The 20077-nt window shown below is 39.5% G+C and overlaps 2 protein-coding genes across 4 annotated transcripts in view; one reads left to right on the top strand and one right to left on the bottom strand.

Annotated features, from left to right (window-relative positions):
- Nucleotides 1-20077, bottom strand: part of pip4k2aa (phosphatidylinositol-5-phosphate 4-kinase, type II, alpha a) — a 49179-nt gene that overhangs the window by 8636 nt on the left and 20466 nt on the right. For 2 of the 3 annotated variants that reach the window (XM_026292053.2, XM_026292054.2), the window contains 4 exons: nucleotides 16479-16592; nucleotides 14862-15102; nucleotides 13455-13558; nucleotides 9066-13357 (listed from right to left, as the gene is read on the bottom strand). In XM_026292053.2, coding sequence (XP_026147838.1) covers nucleotides 13277-13357; nucleotides 13455-13558; nucleotides 14862-15102; nucleotides 16479-16592 — 540 coding nt within the window. In that variant the 3' untranslated portion in view covers nucleotides 9066-13276. Of the gene's footprint in view, nucleotides 1-7603; nucleotides 7608-9065; nucleotides 13358-13454; nucleotides 13559-14861; nucleotides 15103-16478; nucleotides 16593-20077 lie in introns of those variants that run through there. The other variant, XR_003294739.2, reaches the window with a different exon arrangement.
- On the top strand, nucleotides 868-6731 carry spag6 (sperm associated antigen 6). Its single transcript, XM_026292052.1, has 11 exons — nucleotides 868-1809; nucleotides 1893-1988; nucleotides 2068-2234; nucleotides 3093-3276; nucleotides 3453-3658; nucleotides 4267-4440; nucleotides 4769-4921; nucleotides 5041-5232; nucleotides 5650-5766; nucleotides 5893-6038; nucleotides 6467-6731. Exons 1-11 carry the CDS (start codon nucleotides 1785-1787, stop codon nucleotides 6528-6530), a joined length of 1524 nt encoding a protein of 507 aa, XP_026147837.1. The 5' UTR covers nucleotides 868-1784; the 3' UTR covers nucleotides 6531-6731.

Below are 20077 nucleotides of genomic sequence, written 5' to 3'. Positions count from 1 at the left end.
TTGGAAACGGGACCTCGATTTTGTTTGGATGATCGTCGCTCCGTCTGGTGTCGGTGAACAAATAATGGAGCGATGGACAGACGGTGCAAAGCGCCAGATGTCTGTGTGAATCAGCGGTGATGTAGATAAGTGAGTTAAGGCCAGTGTAGACCCAGCGCATGATGTTTCTGAATACATTTAATTAAGATGAAAGCATCGTCGTTGATTTTTACATTTTTGACTTATCAGAAAACAACGATTTGAATGGAAAGTTTATCATTTGACAAATCTTTAGTGTTGTCTGTGCATAAACAGCTGATTGCTGTTTGTTTTCAGTATGTTCAAATCTAAAGTAAGTGTTTAACGCATTTTAAATGTAGGCTGTAACATACTGGCTGTCAAAAGGAGCCAGTAAACCCATTTTTACAGAATTAACCACATTTTCATCATGAATTCAATTTTTTTTTCGTATTTAATTAAAAACCTGGAGCCGCATACATAGGGTTATGATCTTTATTTAACGAGCTCAATCAATATTCATTTTAATTAAATTGACTTTTGCCGTAAAAATTGTATTTAATCTGAATTAATAGCTAGATCAGGCTGCGGGGTATCGGAATATATTTACTGTCATCACGAAGGAGCCGGGTAAATAATAGTTTATATTTTTAACAAGTCCTTTTTTAATAAACACCTTTATTACTTCATAACACAGAGAAATAAAACGAACAGCTGCGGATTTAAAGCTCATAAATAGCCTGGGTTATGTGTTAACAACAACAAGCTTCATCGACAACACGCTGCATTTATTTTTAGCCTCATTTGTTGTTGGGTTTAATTCCTTTTGAATGACACTACTTTTAACAGCCGTAAACCGATACAGAGTTTGTAAAATAAATAAATAATAAAATAAAATAAACGTTTTAAATGTCACATTTTTCCCAAGTTCTATATTATCAAGGCTTTAAAAAATAATCACTAATAATCACCTTTCAGTTGTCGGCTGACAACCAGACCCAGCATATTGTAAATAACTGACCTATATTTATTTCAACTGAATTAGAAAGTAACATGCAGCCTGTTGTAATCGTCACTTCTTTATCCACTTATTGATTTTCATCGAGGCTTCTTTCTTCTCTGTTCATCGCGGCAGAATAATACCCAGGCTATTAATCTACTTCACTAACTACAATAGAAGAAAAAAATGTTTGGATCACTTACATTTCAGTGACAATTTATTTAAACAATGATAAATAACCTTCATTTAGACCGTGTCGCTGTGTTAAAAAAAAGGCTCTCAGGACAGTTTCAGGTCATTTGAGGACACAGCCGTGGAGCAGGAGGAAAAGTTCAACTCTTCACTCATCTCTCATCACCTGTGATCTCACACACGCCGCCTTATTTCACTGCTTCCTTTATCTTGGACTCTCGGTAAATACCGACGTCGTCGAGTCCTGCTCTCCGTGCTGTTTTTTTCACGCGAACAAAAGACGGCGCAAACTGAATAAATAAGGGATCTTTACAGAGCTCTCACTCTGAATTTATATTCGGACAAACACGAGCACTTGCGAGGCGTGTGCGGAGTGAGCCGTCTTCATGCTAGACGATCTTCGGTACGATTAACTACATTCTACTTCCTGCCTGTTGCCACGGCAACACTGAACAACAACACCACCTAACTTAAACCTGGACACGGCCACGACGCTGCGCTGAATCCTGCCGTAAATCCGCCTGTTTTCGGAGCAGACAGAGCGATTTAAACTGTGGAACAACCTTTACAAGCGGCATTTTTCACCAGGGTAACAATGAGTCAGCGGCAGATTATTCAAGGTCAGATTCATGAGCAGCTTCGAGTCAGAAAAAGGAGACAGAGAGTATTTTGCACTGCCTTACCATCTGCTTGTGCTTTGCAGTTTTTGAGCAGTATCAGAAATCAAGAATGCAGTTTGTGCAAACTGTTGCTGATCTGGCAACAAGGCCACAAAACATACAAATCCTCCAAAATGCTGGTAAGAAACAAGAATCTAACAATTCAGAATGCTTTTTGCTTTACCTGCTGTTTCCAGTGTTGTTTCATCTCCTGTGCAGGTGTGATGTCCATGTTGCGCCCCCTGTTGTTGGATGTGGTCCCCAGCATCCAGCAGACTGCAGCTTTAGCTCTGGGACGTCTGGCAGACCACAGCGACGACCTGGCTGAGGCTGTGGTGAGGGAAGACATCCTTCCCCAGCTGGTCCACTCTCTGGCCTCACAGAACGTTAGTTTCTCATCCTATTTCCTTTGCACATCCACTGACTGCTAATTTATTGCTCTTGGATATGTGGAGCTACTGGCAGGTTATTGCTGCCCTCAAAGGCCGGTGTAAGAGACAGACAGAGGCCGTCTCTCTGCAGGACCCCAGGGTCAGTTTCCTGAATGTGAAAGTGTGTTTTGGACTAACTTGGCAGTTCTCCTGGGGGCTACTTCAAAACCTAAGAGCTCTTAACCATGAGAGCAACCAAGCCATTGTTTTCTCTTGCATTCAGAGGCACTCAATGGAGGCAGACCAGATTTAGTTCTAACCCTTATCAATTCATACTGAAAACATCAGGAGTTACCACAAAAAAGTATTTGCTGCACAACTGTACTGCATTTAGAGTAAAGTATTTCAATTGCAAACTATAGAGATACATAGAAAATAAACTGCAGTTAACATACTTTCTTAACTAGTATATTAACAGTACTTCTTGGTTGTTTCTTAAATTTATGTCAACTGTTGGTTTTCACAAAGTTTTGAAGAGGAAAAAAGAAAAAAATTATTTAAAATAAAACAAAACACTGCACATATTTTTTTTACAGGTAAAATATAATATATCTTATGTGGTAGCTCTAACATAAAAGACTATGTCAGCCCAATAAGGTTAAACCGTCTAGGAGAAACTCTACAGTACATGAGATGTTTAAACAAGATTTTATTTAAAAAAGAAATCTACAGAAATACAGGTCTACAAGGTTTTGCATCTAGTTATGGAACAATGTCCAATTTCTAATAAAGGTAATGTGGGTTAAATCCTCAATTTGTTGTGTTTCATGGCCATTTCCATAGATGTGCATATCTGTGTGTGTTTGTGTGCAGAGGTTCTATAAGAAAGCAGCAGCGTTTGTTCTGCGTGCAGTAGCCAAACACTCACCTGAGCTGTCCCAGGCTGTAGTGGCCTGTGGGGGTGTGGATGCCCTGGTTCTCTGCCTGGAGGAGTTTGACCCTGGGGTGAAGGAGGCTGCAGCCTGGGCCCTGGGCTACATCGCACGACACAATGCATGTAAAGAAGACAAAGTGTTTAGATTTCTATTATTTGTTTCTGTGTCTTGGTTTGATAATAAATTTTGGCACAGCATTTCCAGCAAACAAAAAGCAGATACTCACACATCAGCATTTGCGTACATCCATCACGAAACTGTATTTTCATTTTTCCCACGTCTTTCCATGAACATGCAGTGTTGTCACAGTCCGTAGTGGATGCAGGTGCTGTTCCCCTGCTGGTGTTGTGCCTTCTGGAGCCTGAGCTGGCCCTCAAACGTATTGCAGCCTCCACACTCAGTGACATCTCCAAACACACACCAGAGCTAGCCCAGACTGTGGTGGACACTGGTGCCATTGCACATCTGGCACAGATGATCCTCAACCCAGATGCAAAACTCAAGGTAGGCCAACTCAACGGACAGCCTCATTTAAACAGCTGCTGATTTAACTCAGCTGATGACGTTCAGCATTAGAAATCATTATAAAAGGAGCTATTTTTAAAACATATCACCACTTAATGTAATGAAATACATTTTTAATCTTTGTTTTCCTTAAATTGTTTACAAGCCTTTTAACAGTGTTTGCCAAATTAATTAAAAAGAATCATGCTAAATATTTGTGTAAACGCCCTATATTGTGTTGATTATTAAAGCTGCTTCTATTTTGCATATTATGTAGTATTTAATAATATTTTTATTGTTATAGTATCTCACAGTATATATCAATGGTTTTATATAGAGGGGATTTATGAAATATAAAATATTTCTATTTAAAAAAATGTTTTAAAAAGTACTTATATACAGCTGCCAATATAACAGACTAGAATTCTCAATTTTGTGTTATTTAGTGACTGAATGTAACTAAATTAAAAAATAAATATAAAAACTTATTTACTAGTTGAAACAGTGACATTTTAACATAAATGCTACGACATATCTTCGTAACTTTGCATTTTCAAAATAGTAACCCTGAACATATTCAGACGTGTTTTTTTTTAATCTCCATCCAGAGGCAGGTGTTCTCAGCTCTTAGCCAGGTCAGTAAGCACTCAGTCAGCCTGGCAGAGATAGTGGTGGAGGCTGAGATCTTTCCTGCTGCAGTGGTGTGCCTCAGAGATCCAGATGACTATGTCAGAAAAAACGTTGCTACTCTAATGAGAGAGATGGTGAAACACACACCAGAGGTACTGAACGTGTGCAAACACACACACTTTTCATTCCTCATAGAAAGTTTGCACTGACATACATTGACTTTCTGGAGACTCACCCTAACCCTTAACCATAACTCTTCTTACCTAACCCTAACCCTCACCCTAATCTTAACCTATCCCTAACCTTAAATCAAGTGGTCATACTAAGATTCAGTCATTTATCCACCAAGGAAGGTTAAATCTGCGCAATATGTGTGTAAACAGATTTCAGTGTCCACAATATGAGAAATACCAGGGGCACACATGGAAGCACAACCCTCCAGGACAGGACACAACCTAACGTGCGTCTGTGTGTTTCTAGTTGGCCCAGGTGATTGTGAACTGTGGTGGCATAGCAGCAGTGATCGACTATCTAGGTGATTGCCATGGAAACCTGCGGTTGCCAGGGATTATGATGCTGGGATATGTAGCAGCTCACAGTGAGAGCCTTGCTACAGCTGTCATTCTCTCCAAGGTGTGTATTTTCTTACTTCGAGTAGCTCACCACAAAATCCAGAGGCATTCCTTCAGGTCCAGTATGTAGGTCACATTAACTGAGCCAATCCTTTGTATTGTGTGTCTTCTGTCCTGTAGGGGGTGCCCCAGCTGTCCCTGTGTCTGTCTGAGGAGCCTGAACATCACATCAAGGCGGCCACAGCCTGGTCCATTGGCCAGATAGGTCATCACACACCTGAGCATGCGAAGGCGGTGGCCACAGCTAACCTGTTGCCCAAACTGTTGCAACTCTACATGGATGCCAGCAGCTCAGAGGACCTGCAGGCCAAAGTAAGATCTGCTGCTCTGCCAGTTAATGTGCACTGTGTTTTGATCACAGCTGAAATCTATTTTCAACTGCTTGCTCGTGTCTTTCTCAAAAACAAAAAGCCTTTTGATTTCTTGTGGTTACTTTTGGCCATTAACTGCAATCAATAGTCCATTAAAGTTTTATATTGCGTGTTAATGTTTTATCATCATACATTTAAAGCAACAAATGAATGGTATCAGTAACAGAAATGAATTCATGCTACTTTCTTAGTTTGCACTGGATGAGGAGAAAACTAACACTTTCTTTTAAAGCCATACATGAGGCACAGATGAGTTGGAATCAAAGGACAAGGTACAAGGTCATTTGCTAAAATGCTGAGAAAAAAACAAAAAAACTTTACAAGCAGTATATTTGGACTTGTGTCTTTTACCTTTCAGAGTAAGAAGGCTCTGAAGAGCATCCTGCAGAAGTGCACGTACCTGCCAGCTCTTGAGGCTCTTCTCTATGATGCTCCAAGCAACATCCTCAAACATGTGGTCTGCCAGTTCAGCAAGGTGAGCGTCTCTATGACCAGCATCACAACTTGAGGAGTCTGCATTTTTAATGTAAATAAATGGAATTTTTTAAAAATTCAAATCATTAAGCTTTATATTTTTATATCATAAACCTTCGTATCAAAGGTGCTGCCTCATGACAGTAAGGCCCGACGTTTGTTTGTGACCAGTGGGGGTCTGAAAAAAGTGCAAGAGATCGAGGCTGAACCCGGCTCCCCTCTACAGGAGTACATCAACGCAATCAACAGCTGTTTCCCTGAAGAGATAGTCAGGTACACAGGCACAATAAGACATATACTTTTTCATCTAACCTTGTATGCAGCCATGAGGAACAAAAACACTGAGAATGATAGATCTGATCATGTGACTATAAACGCACTTTCCTGTCTATCTAATCTTTCCTTCTACTGTTGCCTAAAAACCTGCCCTACAACTTTTTTCAGAGAAACAACATGCATCAATAATATAAAGTTTCAAAATAAAATTAAGAATAAAACACAATATAATTAAATTAAAATTAAGGTCACATAAACCATAAATACAACTAGATAAGCTAAACTAAGTTTATATGAAGTGATTAGATACATTAATTGAATAAATCAAATTCAGAACTATGGTTATAGTGAAAAACAAACAAACAGTATTTTCAAGTAGGTATAATGCATTTACAATGTGTGTATATGTGTGTGTTTTGTTTCAGGTACTATTCCCCTGGCTACTCAGAAGTCTTGCTGGAGAGATTAGAGAACTACCAGCCAGCCTAACCTTAATTGAAAATGTACTGGAAACATGCTTTGATAGTACATTTAAGCTGTTTTATCCAAAAGTAGTTTTCCATCTTTTATATTGTCTAGATGTTATGATTTCCCCTTTAAATGCATGTTGGTAGTGACTGCAAGTTCAGTATGAGTGTCATCACTATTGTGTAAGAGACTGAAGATAAAATAAAGGACTTTTAAGTATCATCTTTAAATAATATGCCACATGTGAAGCTGTGATCAGGCAACTTATGCACTTCAGTATTACATTTTATGGAGGTTTGTCGAAAAGAGATAAGAGACTATGGGGAGGTCAAAGGTCAGGATCGGTGACAAAGCTGCAACCTTGGACGTGGTGGGGGATTAGTGTGTGGCTCAAAGACACTTCAGCATGCTGGGAGCTTGTTGACGCGCACAGACAGTTGTCCATATAAACTGTGTGGGGTGTTTCCCAAATAAAAGTTATGTCGTAAAACCTGCCAGGCCTATATTTAGCATTTGTTGTAACAGCATACAACGACGGAAATAAATAGGTAAAGTAACACAGCACATTCCTGGAATAATGCATCGCTTTCCGTGTCTGCTGTGGTTTGCACGGGTCAGACCGCCCCCTGGCGGCTGTTACTGCTCGTTGCAGTCAGCTGTGTGCGTCTGTATGTGCGCAGCGCACATGGCGAGCTCTTTGTTGTCTGCTGGGTTTTCTCTGATATTATACTAACGGTGGAAACAATCCAACCAAGCGTCCTTTCACCGCAGCGGACATCAGAACATGCAGCAGGCACCACCCTCTGCCCCTCAAACATCTCACTTTATATCCGCCTTATATCCGTATTTTTGCGGCGTCTTGTCTGCAGTGCGCGTCCTCTTGACATGTTTTATTCATAGAGAACTGGATGCGAGTTAGAGCTGAAATCTTCTTCCTTTTGCATCAGCGTTTTCTAACTAAATCAATACAGAGCGTAGCCCGCAGGTCTAGGGCTAAACAAACAGCCCAGTCCGGCTTTTGTGAGGCACTAAACAAAAATGCTTATTAAGGACACACCGCGATGGAAAACACAAGTATTTGTCCACATTTTGACTTTGCTCGACTGAACCTTACTGTGGTGTTGTGCCACCCACTTATATAGTCTAACGCAACCAGAGGCCGTTGCAAAACGACAGATTACCTTTTGTGCAACTATTATTAAGACGGGAGCCTCTTCTCTGTTCAAACTTGCTGGTGCTGGATGGAAATGTGAATATTTCGTTAAAATTAAAATAATAAAACAGCAAATTTTAATTTAGCGAGAAACGCAGCACTACAGAAACGTAATAAAATGAGGTTTATCCATATCATGAACCTAAAAATCATAATGCGTGTAATGCAGTAAGCTATGAAATAACCAGGTCACATCCTGTAACAGCTGCTTGTTAATTCTCACATTAAAGAAAATATTTCTAATCATAGTGTGTGTGACTAATAAAAGCACAGCCATGAAATTATGTTGTGCTCACTATTGCAGTAAACATTTCGTTAGAACTAAGAAAAGCAAAGAAAATAGTGTGAATAAATATTACAGAGCATAAGGAGAGCTACAGATCCAAACAGTAGCCTAATCAGGATGTGCTTTCAACACATTTTTTATTTTTTGACATCTGTAGACTTAAGTACGGGGGATATATGGCATATAGTCTTACATGGGATATATGAACTATTTTTATGCAGTATGTTCAAGGACAAAAGCTTCAGCGGAATGAAGATACTTCATTGATTTCCCAGTCTTAGTCTGTTTTCGTACAGCGTCTTTTACACATTTAAACTGACGAGCTTGGTTTACAACAGGAAACGGCATCTAACGAAATCAGACTTAACCTCGGAGATGAAGCTCCACAAAGCATGCCTTTACACGTACGAACCTTTGTAAAATGTGTTGCAAGATTTGATGCAATTAACAGCGTACACTAGGAATCCACAAAAAGTCTGTAAGTCCATATTTGTCCTTCACCGGCACCTTGACACGTAAATGCCCAAAGTATAAGTCACCTGACTGTGGTAATAACTGCTACTCTTCTGTGTTTATATGTAGGCTGCTCATAAAAAACAAATCAGCTCCATAAAAAGAAGCAGGGTTGCGGTATTAACATTTAGCACTATTTTAATCTTTCTATTTGCAGAAGTTTAACAACTTTCTCAGAAATACGGTTAAATCTGTATCTTACCGGTGAAATGCATTACATTACAATGGGACTGATGCACACAGTTAATAATAATAATCACAGAAACCGTGAAAACAATGCGTCTGTTTTTTTTCTAGCATAAACGAAAAAAAGAAATAAATCGTGTAACCCTGCACAGATCATTTTTAACTGCTTATAAAAAGGTCATGTCAAGGCAATTTTATGTTTCCTCATTTTCCTTGCGGACACCGAGTATTAAAACGAATGTGGAATATGTCACATGTCATGTCAGCCATAAATGATGAAAGAAACGCAACAACGAAGGAATGAATACAGGCGGAAGATTATTAACAACAATGAACAAACCATCAGAGATAGACTGAGTTAAGCAGAACAAGTGCTTTAATTGGTTTAAGTGAAGGGTTATGGAATGAAGTGTATTATTATTACCATCATTAAATGTGAAGAACAATAAACATACATCATCATTTTGGCCTCTGTGTCACTGAAAGGGAACTCTCACCAACAAGCAACGAACAAACAGCAATAAAGAAACACTCACACGCGTTAATGTCAACCAATGCAAGTGTTTGAGAAAAAGTCTAAAAGGACTTTGGGCTGATGCTAGGCCAAAGCTCATTCTGCAGAGGGGATGTTTCCTGGCCTAGAGTCTGGTGATGTCTATAGCATCATTCATCCATTATCTCTACCCACTATACCCACTATTCACAGGGATCTGCTGGAGCCTATCCCAGTTTTCTACAGGCAAAATAAACTACTTTTAATCATTTTCACTGAACAGATTTTTTTTCCTTTTTTTCCAAAGAAAACTTTAACATACTCAACAAACTAATGATCCCTTAACTCTTAAACCAAATGAACACAGTGCAGTTTGTCGTCTTTGACTTGTTAATATGAGTAATACACACCTTATTCCATCTCCCAGTAAAAAAAACAAAAAAACAACAACACATATTTAAGTCAAACAGACCCATCACTCAATACACAATGTTCTTCAAGCTCATATGGGGTAGTTCTGACTGCTGAAAGGTGCTTTTGGCACGTTGGGGGTGACAGCAGTGCTGGGTGTGGTTAATGGGTGAAGCTCATTCATGAGAGTGAGGGAATCAAAGAAGTCAACAAAGGTGAGGACTTGTTCATTTCAGAATACAGCAGGGGATCTGTGTTATTATTGTCTTTCATTTGAATCTGTCAAAGTGCAGCATAGTCTTCATTACAGAAAGCCAGAGTTATTATGCCTAAAACAAAACAGAAAAATACTCACTCTCCCAGCATGCACTGCTCTGTTTTCTACACTTGCTAATGTCTGCACAAAGGAAGCCTCCAGGGCTAAACAGAGAAAAGCAGACTAAAAGTTGACTGTGTTCCCATATTCCTTGTTTTCTTTATGACAACCTATGTGAGCTAGAAGACAATAGAAACAAAACAGCCCATTTACAGATAAACACAAATATTAACTATCCAATGACTCATGATAAACTATGAGCTAAAAACCTCCCTGATAACAAGCAGGTGATGTGCATTACACAAATAGGTGGAGGAAGAAACACAACACAGAACATAACAGAGGACATTAATTGATTACAGAAGGTACACAAGGTAATGAAAGTTTGGACAAACACTTAAACCACATTCCTGAAATGTGACTGCATCTGTGGTCAGTGGGTAAATGTCAAGGGGATGCATATAGACTCCTGAGGAGAAGGAAGCTGTCAGTTAGCAAGAAAGAGCATGACAAACACAATCACGACACACTCCACCATGCACGTCCAGACAGAATGTTCTCTATAAAGGCAGGACCAGTGTGAACGAAGAAGAGGTTAATATCAACGCATCCAGTCTGAGTATGAAGAAAGGGATGCCTGTACAGACTGAATAATCAGAAAGGTGGATCTGAATTTCCAGAAGTGAATACAATCCACTATCTTAAAATTTAAGACTGATATTCACCATTTTTGTTGGTTAAAAACACAAGCAGTTTTGTTTAACTGACTGAATAACATGAACAGCTGTAATTGCAGAGGTGTGAAAAAAGGTTGAGCAGGGGTTTAAAAATAAAGTTGGAAATATTGCAAGTAAACACCCTATTAATAATATAACCTTTACCTTTGTTTAAAAAAAGATTATAAAATACAAAATTAAATAATTTTGGAGTATAAAGGCACACATCTTGCACAGTGTATATAACAAAAAACAGTTAAAGCGTGTTAGGGACTATTAGCTAAAGTGGAGGGACACAAAGAGAACCTGAACAGCCAACAACACAACATAAAGGGGACATGCAATTTTGTATAACATTTTTAAGTACACCTATATTAAGCATTGTTTAAATTCAAGCAGTATTATTCTTCATTTACCACAGCACCATCATTCATTCCCAAGAGTGGCTCCTTTTTAAATACAACCGTATTTCATGGCAAAAATCCAATGTAAAAATATAACTGTCAATATAATCTTTGATATCTAAACAAACATATTATGATGGACGCTTATCACATGGGTCAGAATAGTCAATAGTCACTTTTATAGAGGTGACACACAATATCACACTTGTAACAACGTTTGTCACTTACATACAAGTATATTGCATTTTCCTTAAGACCATATGAAGTAATTGGGATCAGATTTGTAACATTTGGTTCCTTTCCTCTTGTGCAAAATATATATGTATGTATATATATATATATATATATATATAAACTAAAACCAAAAAAAAAAAAAAAAAACAGGAACGGAAACAAAACATCAATTACGAAACATCAATTATTTTTACCTGCCAAATTCAAAGACAGATATACCACCTTTAAAAAATGTCAAGAATAACAACACAACTACAAATAACAGACTCACAGCACAGGTTAAAGAACAGAACAATGCTGTTGGTATTAATGACTTAATAACACATCTTTACATCTGCAGCTACTCTATCACCTCCCCTTTCTTTCCCACCTTGACAACTTTATAACACTGACAAATGCACACGCACGCACGCACGTGCGCGCACACACACACACACACACACACACACACACACACACACACACACACACACACACACACACACACACACACACACACACACACACACACACACACACACACACACACACACATCACTGGGTGTGTGCTTATATGATACTGGAGGTAAACTGTCTTCTGTCTGCCCTGAACATAAGAGCACAGTCACACTAGTCCCAAAACCGACTACCACAAGACCACAGGGCACTTCTAATATGTTTACAAAAGCACTGTAAACTTAAATTGGTCATGTTTCCCATGTAATATCGCATTAAATTCTCCCCAGTGAACCCTTCTTAGTAGTCCCCCGGTGATTATTGGTGCAGGTGAAAGGATTTGAATTCAGGCTTCTAAGATTCAATTCCAAGGGACAGAGCTCCTTTTCTTCTATGTTGCAGCACATGTAACAGAACAGGAGCTTCTAACCTCGAGCAACAAAAGTGCAACATTTCTTTCATTTTACTGATAAAGTGTTGATGGCATCAGAAAGTAAAGGGGTTCTAACATTTCAATCTGACTCCCCATACAAAGACACACCAGGAGTGACTTCCTCAATCACTACAGCCACACAAAATATCTGTTATTACCTGTAGCAGAAACAGACACCATGGCCACTAAACAAAGTCCAACATATTTAGAGTGAATGCAATACATGACAACAAAACTGTTTGTTCAAACGTCTCTTATGATTCTTAATCACTTCACCACAACAAAGCGCAAGAAAAACACTGAGTGAAGGCAACACAGCCAATATGACTTATTGCAACAAGTGAACTGGTTTGAGGTTGTGGCACAAGGAAAAAAAAAATCAAAAGCTCAATTCTTCAACTGTATACAACAGTACAGTGAGAGTAGAGGAATCTAAATGGTGAGTGATGCAGGAGGAACTTTGTGAATTAAAAACTTTGCCTGGTTGAGTATTGGTATAGTATTTGGGTGGTGGTCTGGTTGTTGGCCTATTGGAAGACTGGTCTCACTTCCTGAAGTGAAGCATTTGCATTAGACAAGGCTCAACATAAACTTCCTCTTTACATCTAACTCCAGCCTGCTTTTTGTAAAACAGACTTATCCTAATCTGATCCTCTGTACTCCCCTTGACTCACACTACATCACAATATAATCTTTCCAACCTCCCCTTGAAAATGAAAGGCAAATACAAATGTAAAAAAGCAGGGTGTTGAATGTTGTGTTAGAAGCAATTAAATAAGCTATACTCCCACATAACCAACCAAAAACAAAAAATTATGTAAAAAAATGTAACAACTTGGACATTTGCTTTTAACACCCTTATGATCCAAAGTAACACATGAACAAAATTCAACAGAGGAGAAATTAAATGTAAACGAATGATTTTTTTTAGCTGCAGAGCATGGCACCCCACTCAAAGAGAGAATGAGGAGAATGGGTAAGAGAGAGTGATAAAAAAAAAAAAAACCCATCAACAACACCCTATTAATTCAGCCTCGTGATGGATTTCTTGCTGTCATTTCTCTACCCTACTACCCACTTGCTCCCATTTTCCCATGTGCCTCAGTGCCCCATGTTGCTCCTGGAGGCTATGACAAGATAGTGGTAATGAAATCGTAAAACCTCTTGGAGTACTGCTCTGGGTTCACTGTGGATATCTCCGCTCCAGCCTTCAGGGGGACACAGAAAAATGATATTCACCATATATTTTTCTACATATTATTATTTCTAAAACAGTTTAAATAGTACTTGTATTTAGCTACATACCCCATGTTTCACAGTCTTAGCAGCATGCGCAGCTTTCTTCTTGGCATCATAATGCTGCAGGATGTCTATAACTGCCATGAAGTAAATCTCCTTCCTGGGAGCACCTTGAGTTTAAAACAAAGACATCTTGAATGACTGAATGCACTGTGCCACCAGGTACTGTTAAATACATTTGACAATCCTTGAAACATTTTTGACAGGAGCAGGTTTGACATGTGGCATTAAAGTGACAACCCAGTAGGGGGAGCTCTCAGTGCTGTATTTACAGTTGGTTCAAAGAGGATTCAGACTTTTTTACTTTCTGCACACTTTTATTTTATTTTAGGTTTCATTTACAATGGATAAAATTCAGTTTTTTACACAAAACACAAACATTCAGACTCGTTATTCTGGGGGTCCCCTCTGCATGCTTTGAAGGCAAGTTCACATGTGATTGGTTAAACATCAGCATTGTTGTGTCTCCAGTAGGACCATAAGCATGGTGTATAGACTACTGGTTAAGAAGTGAAAAGGGGACTTCACTGAGGTGACTGCATGCAAATAGGCAAAGACGTCACATTTCTTCAAGTTTGTGTTCTGCTTGCTCAGCTGTTTGATAAACTGCTCATACCAGGTCTACAGTAAGTTAGGTAAATCAGTAATTGCATTTTTTTTCTCCCCATGTTGGATGTTTGTCTAGCTTAAAATGGCATTTTTCCTGTCCGAAAATGGAGCTTTTCAAAAATGACACTGTGTATGGGGAAACCACTGTTTTCTGACCAAACAGATGGTGACTGATGAATGCCATTTATTTGGTTTCTTGAACTTAGGCCAGAAGAGAAAGAAGGCTCTGAAAGTAGATTTACTTCATTGCTCTTCCAAACGAAGAAGTCCATTATGATTTTTCCAGACAATGTTCTGTCCAGAGGATTGTAAAGCCATAATCCCAAACCTCATCTGAAATTCTTCTTTCAGTGTAAAAATGTAATTCTTGCAGTCTGCTTGCTATAAACAATGGTCAGAGGAAACAGAAATAATATACTGTTCCTTCTTTGCAATTTTGTGACTTGTATGTCTGTGCTCAATGCATGTGCAGCAGGAGGAGAATGAACTATTTTGGTGTTTTGGAGATAAATGCAGGAATAAGCCGAAATAGTGTGGAACCATGTCATTGCATAAATTAACATGCGTAATGTAGATGTAGTCATAACTCCCTTAAGACTAGTCATTCAGTGGAGGAGATTTGCACCAATTTTTTGCGTCACCACAAAAGGTACGGTTCCAGTTTGGGGGGGTAAATATGCCCCCCCCAAAATGCTATAACAAAGAACATTTTTTATTTATTTAGTTAAATATAACCCTCACAATGCCAGAGTAATATTTATCATGAATTCTGAGGCTGACAAGCACATGTAGATGGATACTCACTATCATTGCTTTTGATGGCATAGACATCAATGGCAGGATCAAACTCTCCAGGTGGCAAAGGCTTGGTGCTGTCCAGTGTGTTGCTGGGGCTGTCAGGAGGTGTCCCAACACCCCCTCCGTCACTCTCCCCCTCCTCTTCGGCCTCATTATCCTCGCTCTCCACCTCCTCTTGCTCGGCTCGCTCCACGTCGTGAATTCCCACCAGCAAACTGTAGTCCATGAGCTTCAGCTGGGCCAGAAACTAATGACAGTTGATGAAGGTGGGACATTAGAGTAAATAAAGGCAAGTGTGGAGATGGCAGACGTTGGTTTAAGGCAGAGGGAGATTGGAAAGAGTAGCGATAAAGAAAAAGTATGAGTACAACTAGCAAAATATCTAAACAGCTACTCCTTGTCACATACAGTGGCTTCAGAAAGTATTCAGAGGCTTTCACTACTTGTACTTTTTTGTGTTGAACATTTCATTTTAATTGGATAATACATCTTCAACTACACCAACAACTTCTGCTTTGTATTGTACACTCAATAACCCACAACAACAGAGTGAAAATGTGTTAAAAACCTAAATCTCTGATTTAGAACAACATTCCTACCCTTTGCTCTGGCTCTCCACAATGTTAAGTGCAATCTGTTGACTTTAATTTTCCCTGAGTTATGCCCTGAACCTGAATGTAAGTCCACCTGTGGTAAACTGAAATGGCCAAACATAGCTTAGAAAGCTACAGAATTGTCTATATAAGGTGTCACAATTCATGTTACATGTCAAGAAAAAAAGTCCAATTACCTGTCACTAGACCTCTGTTTCAAAAGCTTTTGAGTGTTCGCAGGAGCACAGGTCCCTCAATAATAGCAGAATGCAATAGGTCTGGAACTAAGAGTCTAAGTTGGCTGTCCACCTAAACTTAGTAATCTAAGAAGAAAGACCTTTGTCAGTCTACAAGAACAAAAATTCTACAATCTCACATGAACCCCATGTTTAGTAGAGCTTCAGAAGTGCTCTGTAGAGATGTAACAATCTGCTGGAACACTGAACTATCTCAGCAGCACATCTCTCTCAACACTTTTTGGCAAAGTGGTAGAACCCAACACACTGACAGTTTGTCAAGCAGCATTTAAAGGAGAGCATGAGTAAAAAGAGCTGCTGGAGCGATGAGACAAAAATGTTAACATTCCAGCAGAACTCTAGTGAACATTAGATACTGCTCACCACCTGCTCAATACTATATCTACAATCAAATATGGCAAAAAATACAGAGATGTCCTTGAAGAAACCCTGCTCCAAAGTGCACATGGCCTTAGGCTGGGGAAACGGTTCACCTTTCAGTATGACACTGACCTAAAGCAAACAGCCAAGAAATCTGGTTTCTGGGCACATCTCTGACTATCCTTGAGTGCCCAGCCAAGGACTTAAACCCCACAGAACATCCGTGGGGAGACCTGAAGATGGCAGTTAGATACTTCCTATCCATTTGTGCAAGAAAGTGTTCAAAGGGTCTGAATATGCTCTGAAGCCAATGTATACAATTCAATGCATAGTGAGTCAAGCCAAAAATTTGATTTGCTCATACTGAGCTAACAGAGATACATTTTCAGTGATTTCTACTTGTTAATACATACCTCCACATCTTTCCTAAGCTTCTCCAGGAACATTTTCTTGTTTTCCTCGTCAATGTAGATTTTCTGCCCATCATTGATGAAGTCATTGTCCTTGTAGGTGGGCAGCTCTTTGGCCTGGTATTGGAAATCAGTGACCAACAAACAACAGTCAAAACTACAATACTAGACTGTACAAACCAGAGGCAAGGTACTGTAGCTAGCTGACCTGGGCAAAAATGTGACAGAATTGTGACGCTTTAATCAACTGTCAGCTTTTTTGGAAGTTGAGAAAGAAATTATAAATACAAATAACAAATTCAGTCCAAGAATCACCACCTTAACATGCATAAGGGGTTTGTGTGCCTTGGTGATCATGGGAGCTGTGTTGTTGGGGGCAACAGCCCCTCGTAGCATCTCCCAAGGCAAACAGGTCCCATGGGAACGCCAGAAAAAAGTAATTTCCAGACCTTCAAAAAATGGACTTTTTAGACCTGTGTCTCCTCACCCAGATTAGAGAAAGCAGGCCTCCTGAAGCCAGACCTGGAAGGCAAGCTTGATGGAAAGTATCTGGAGGGTAAGGCTTGAACAATGGACCCTGTGGGCCTGCCTCCTGCAGGGATAGGAAGTGTGCCACTCCTTGGCATTGTAGATTGGTTCTAGGGATGTGGAATCTCACCTCTCTGGCAGGGGGGAGTCAGAGCTTGTGTAAGAGGTGGATTGGTATCAATAAGATATACTTGGGTTGCCTCCACACAGCACTGGATCTGGAACCTAACTGGGACTTTAGTGCTCAAGTGGGCAATGGTAGTAAAACCTTTAAGGGAATGACTGAATGAAGAATGAAAACAAGTGGCGTTTTGTTATTGAACTTCTGTGCTAGTCCTGGACTGGCTAAAACAAACCTAATGTTTAGGGGGTTTATGTTTTATTATGTCCAAATATACATGGTACCGGGAACACCTTAGGTTTGAGACTATGATTCTTTAAGTCGTATCATCAGATCTGCAGCTGTATGTTTTGGACACGTGGATGAACAAGAAAGCAGAGCAGTTAATTGATCATCACCTGGTGATATATTGGACCAGTTTCTGGATCAGAAGACTCCACTTTGTTGTAAACCGAAACATGTAATGGGGGGATTTGTGAATTTCCTGTTGAAATCCCAGTCTGTGATGTGTTTAGCTTCCCGAAGAACCTCTCATGCATTATGGAGAAGACTGGGGACATGCAATTCAAATTGGCCACCACCAAATCCTCCATTGAGGACACCAGTGGTGAAGGATGCTTTCCAATCATCTCCTGAAACTGTGTGGGCGGTGTCTGAAAAGGCTCTGATGAAGAACTTCTGATTGACCCCAAGGAAGTTCTGGCAAACTATCCAATTACTCAGGAAGGGGAAGCAGGGCTTTACTGAGGCTGTAGTCAGCAGGGGAAGAACTGCTAACTCTGACTGGGGATGTCATCAAGGTACAGCTGGTGGAAGAAGTGTGTCTGCTTTTCACAGATGCGGTTCTTTGGCTTTATCTGAAAGTGACCTTCATTGTACTGGACCATTGGGGTGAAGAAGAAACTGAGCCAGAAGACGAAGCTTTCAATATTCAAGTTAATCTATGCTCCAACCACCACATACAGTCATGAGATTTGGATAGAGATAAAAAAAATTAGTTTGTGAAATAAAGTGGCTGAAACGACTTTCCTCCACAGGGTGGCTGGAATCAGCCTGAGAGGTACGTTATGGAGTTTGGAGTGTTACTGAAGGTCAAAGGAGGCTCAAAGTAGAGCTGCTGGTCCTTCATCTTGAAAGGAGCCAGGTGGAGTGGTTCAGGCATTTCATTAAGATACCTCCTGTGTGGCTTGCATTGGAGGCTTTCTGACAGGAGGCCCTGGAGTAGACCCAGGACAGAGTACATGTCCTCCTCTAGTCTGGAATCCCCCAGGAGGAGATAGGAAGTGTTTATGATGAGAGGGACATCTGGATTACCTTGCTGAATCAGCTGTCCCTGCAACTTGGCTCCAGATTAAGCAACAGAAAATGGATGAATGAGTAATAAATATCAATTCATCCCATCAAACAGAATTTGAAACCTAAAGAAATATTTACATTATCTATAAGATATTTGACTTAAAGGTGAAAAATTGAACAAAAAGAAAGGTAGCAGTAAAACCAGCACAAATGTTTTTTGGCCTTTCCCCCGACAGAAAAAATTAAAAGTTCAGTATATGTTTTTACATAGAACTGCTCCTAGAAGGATAGAGCACCACTGTCTTTTTCAACAATGAGAATTAGGGTATTTCAAAATGCATTAGCACAAATATTTACTTTGATCCTAGGAATGACTCCAGTCTACACCATGTATATTATCCTGATTTTTGAAATACCCTGTTATGTGGCTTTGAGCCTGTGGTTTGTTAGATATGCCTGTGTGATTCAGTCAAACACAATATAAATCAGTGGTGAAATAAGTTGATGAAGTACAGGTGGTCTGCCCAAAATAAGGCCGACTTATTTTCAAGGTAAATGATTTGACTGTGTAAAACAGTAGATGCAGCATGCTCATACGATGCATCCATTTGCATGTTTTTCATGTGGTTTACAGTGAAATGTTTTTTGCACCTATGACTTAGCATCATGAAATACAGGGAATTTTTTGTGACACATTGCACATAAGTTTGGATAGTTCAATAAATGCTCCTGGTAGAACTATACACTTCATGACATAAATATAAGGATGTTTAATGACATTGGGTGGGACTCCGAAAAGCATATATTCTTAACAGTTTGACTGCAAAATATATTCTCCACAAAGAGACAAATTATACTAATATTGTAAAATGCTTTTTAGAAACTGGACTGTGATTTGTATCCAATACAAACCCTGTTTTATAATCCTATACAGCTATTGTATCTTTAGAATTGATTACCATTACTAATCTTACAAGCAGAATAAAGTTACCTAGTTAAGTACCTATCTACTGGGATTAACATTCTTCTAAACTAGGATGCAGCAAAACTACCAGTAGCCTGTAGGAGGAGGAGATTTCATGTGATGAGGGTTGGGGCCTAGTTCAGAGTCACTGAGGGGAAAAAGAGAGCAGGAAATGAAGTATCAGGGCAGCAGCAGCAGTTTAGCAACTACAGTGTTTCTATGGCAGCAGAAGAGGAGCAGCAACACCTAACAGCACTAGAATGAGCTCGGACAGCACACACTGACACACATACATACACATAGAGAAAACAGCTTTACACTGAGTAACACAGGAACACTTCACACAAAAAGGATATTTAGGCATATATACATAGACATCAATTTCCAATTTACAATATGAGATGAACGACTTGGTAGATCAAATACAGATCAGAGCTAGAAAGTATTTAAGGATGCAACGCAAGGCTGACTGCAAAGAGTGAACATCGTCTGAAAGTCTTTAACAGGCCAGTTACCTAAACCAACACCTCAGCTCTTACATTCATCCATCTTTCTACAAATTTATTTTCAACTGTCTTTCCATGCAAAAGTCCTGTTAGCCAGTACAACTCATCTTTCTAATTGGCTTGTTATTGATTTTCTTCATTATAATAATTTCAGTAAAATGTGGCTGATTCTTAAGTGGTGCACTAT

Source organism: Mastacembelus armatus, chromosome 20 (genome assembly GCF_900324485.2).
Source record: "Mastacembelus armatus chromosome 20, fMasArm1.2, whole genome shotgun sequence".
In the NCBI taxonomy this organism is placed as follows: Eukaryota; Metazoa; Chordata; class Actinopteri; order Synbranchiformes; family Mastacembelidae; genus Mastacembelus; species Mastacembelus armatus.
Note: the sequence above shows the minus strand (reverse complement) of the source record. Positions and strands in the feature narration are given on the sequence as shown.

Bases quoted from the DNA above. Each gene is read 5' to 3' on its own strand.
- spag6 (XM_026292052.1), top strand. From the start codon at position 1,785: ATGAGTCAGCGGCAGATTATTCAAG. The intron at 1,810-1,892 runs GTCAGATTCATG...TGTGCTTTGCAG, and splicing joins TCAGCGGCAGATTATTCAAG to TTTTTGAGCAGTATCAGAAA. The intron at 6,039-6,466 runs GTACACAGGCAC...GTTTTGTTTCAG, and splicing joins TTCCCTGAAGAGATAGTCAG to GTACTATTCCCCTGGCTACT.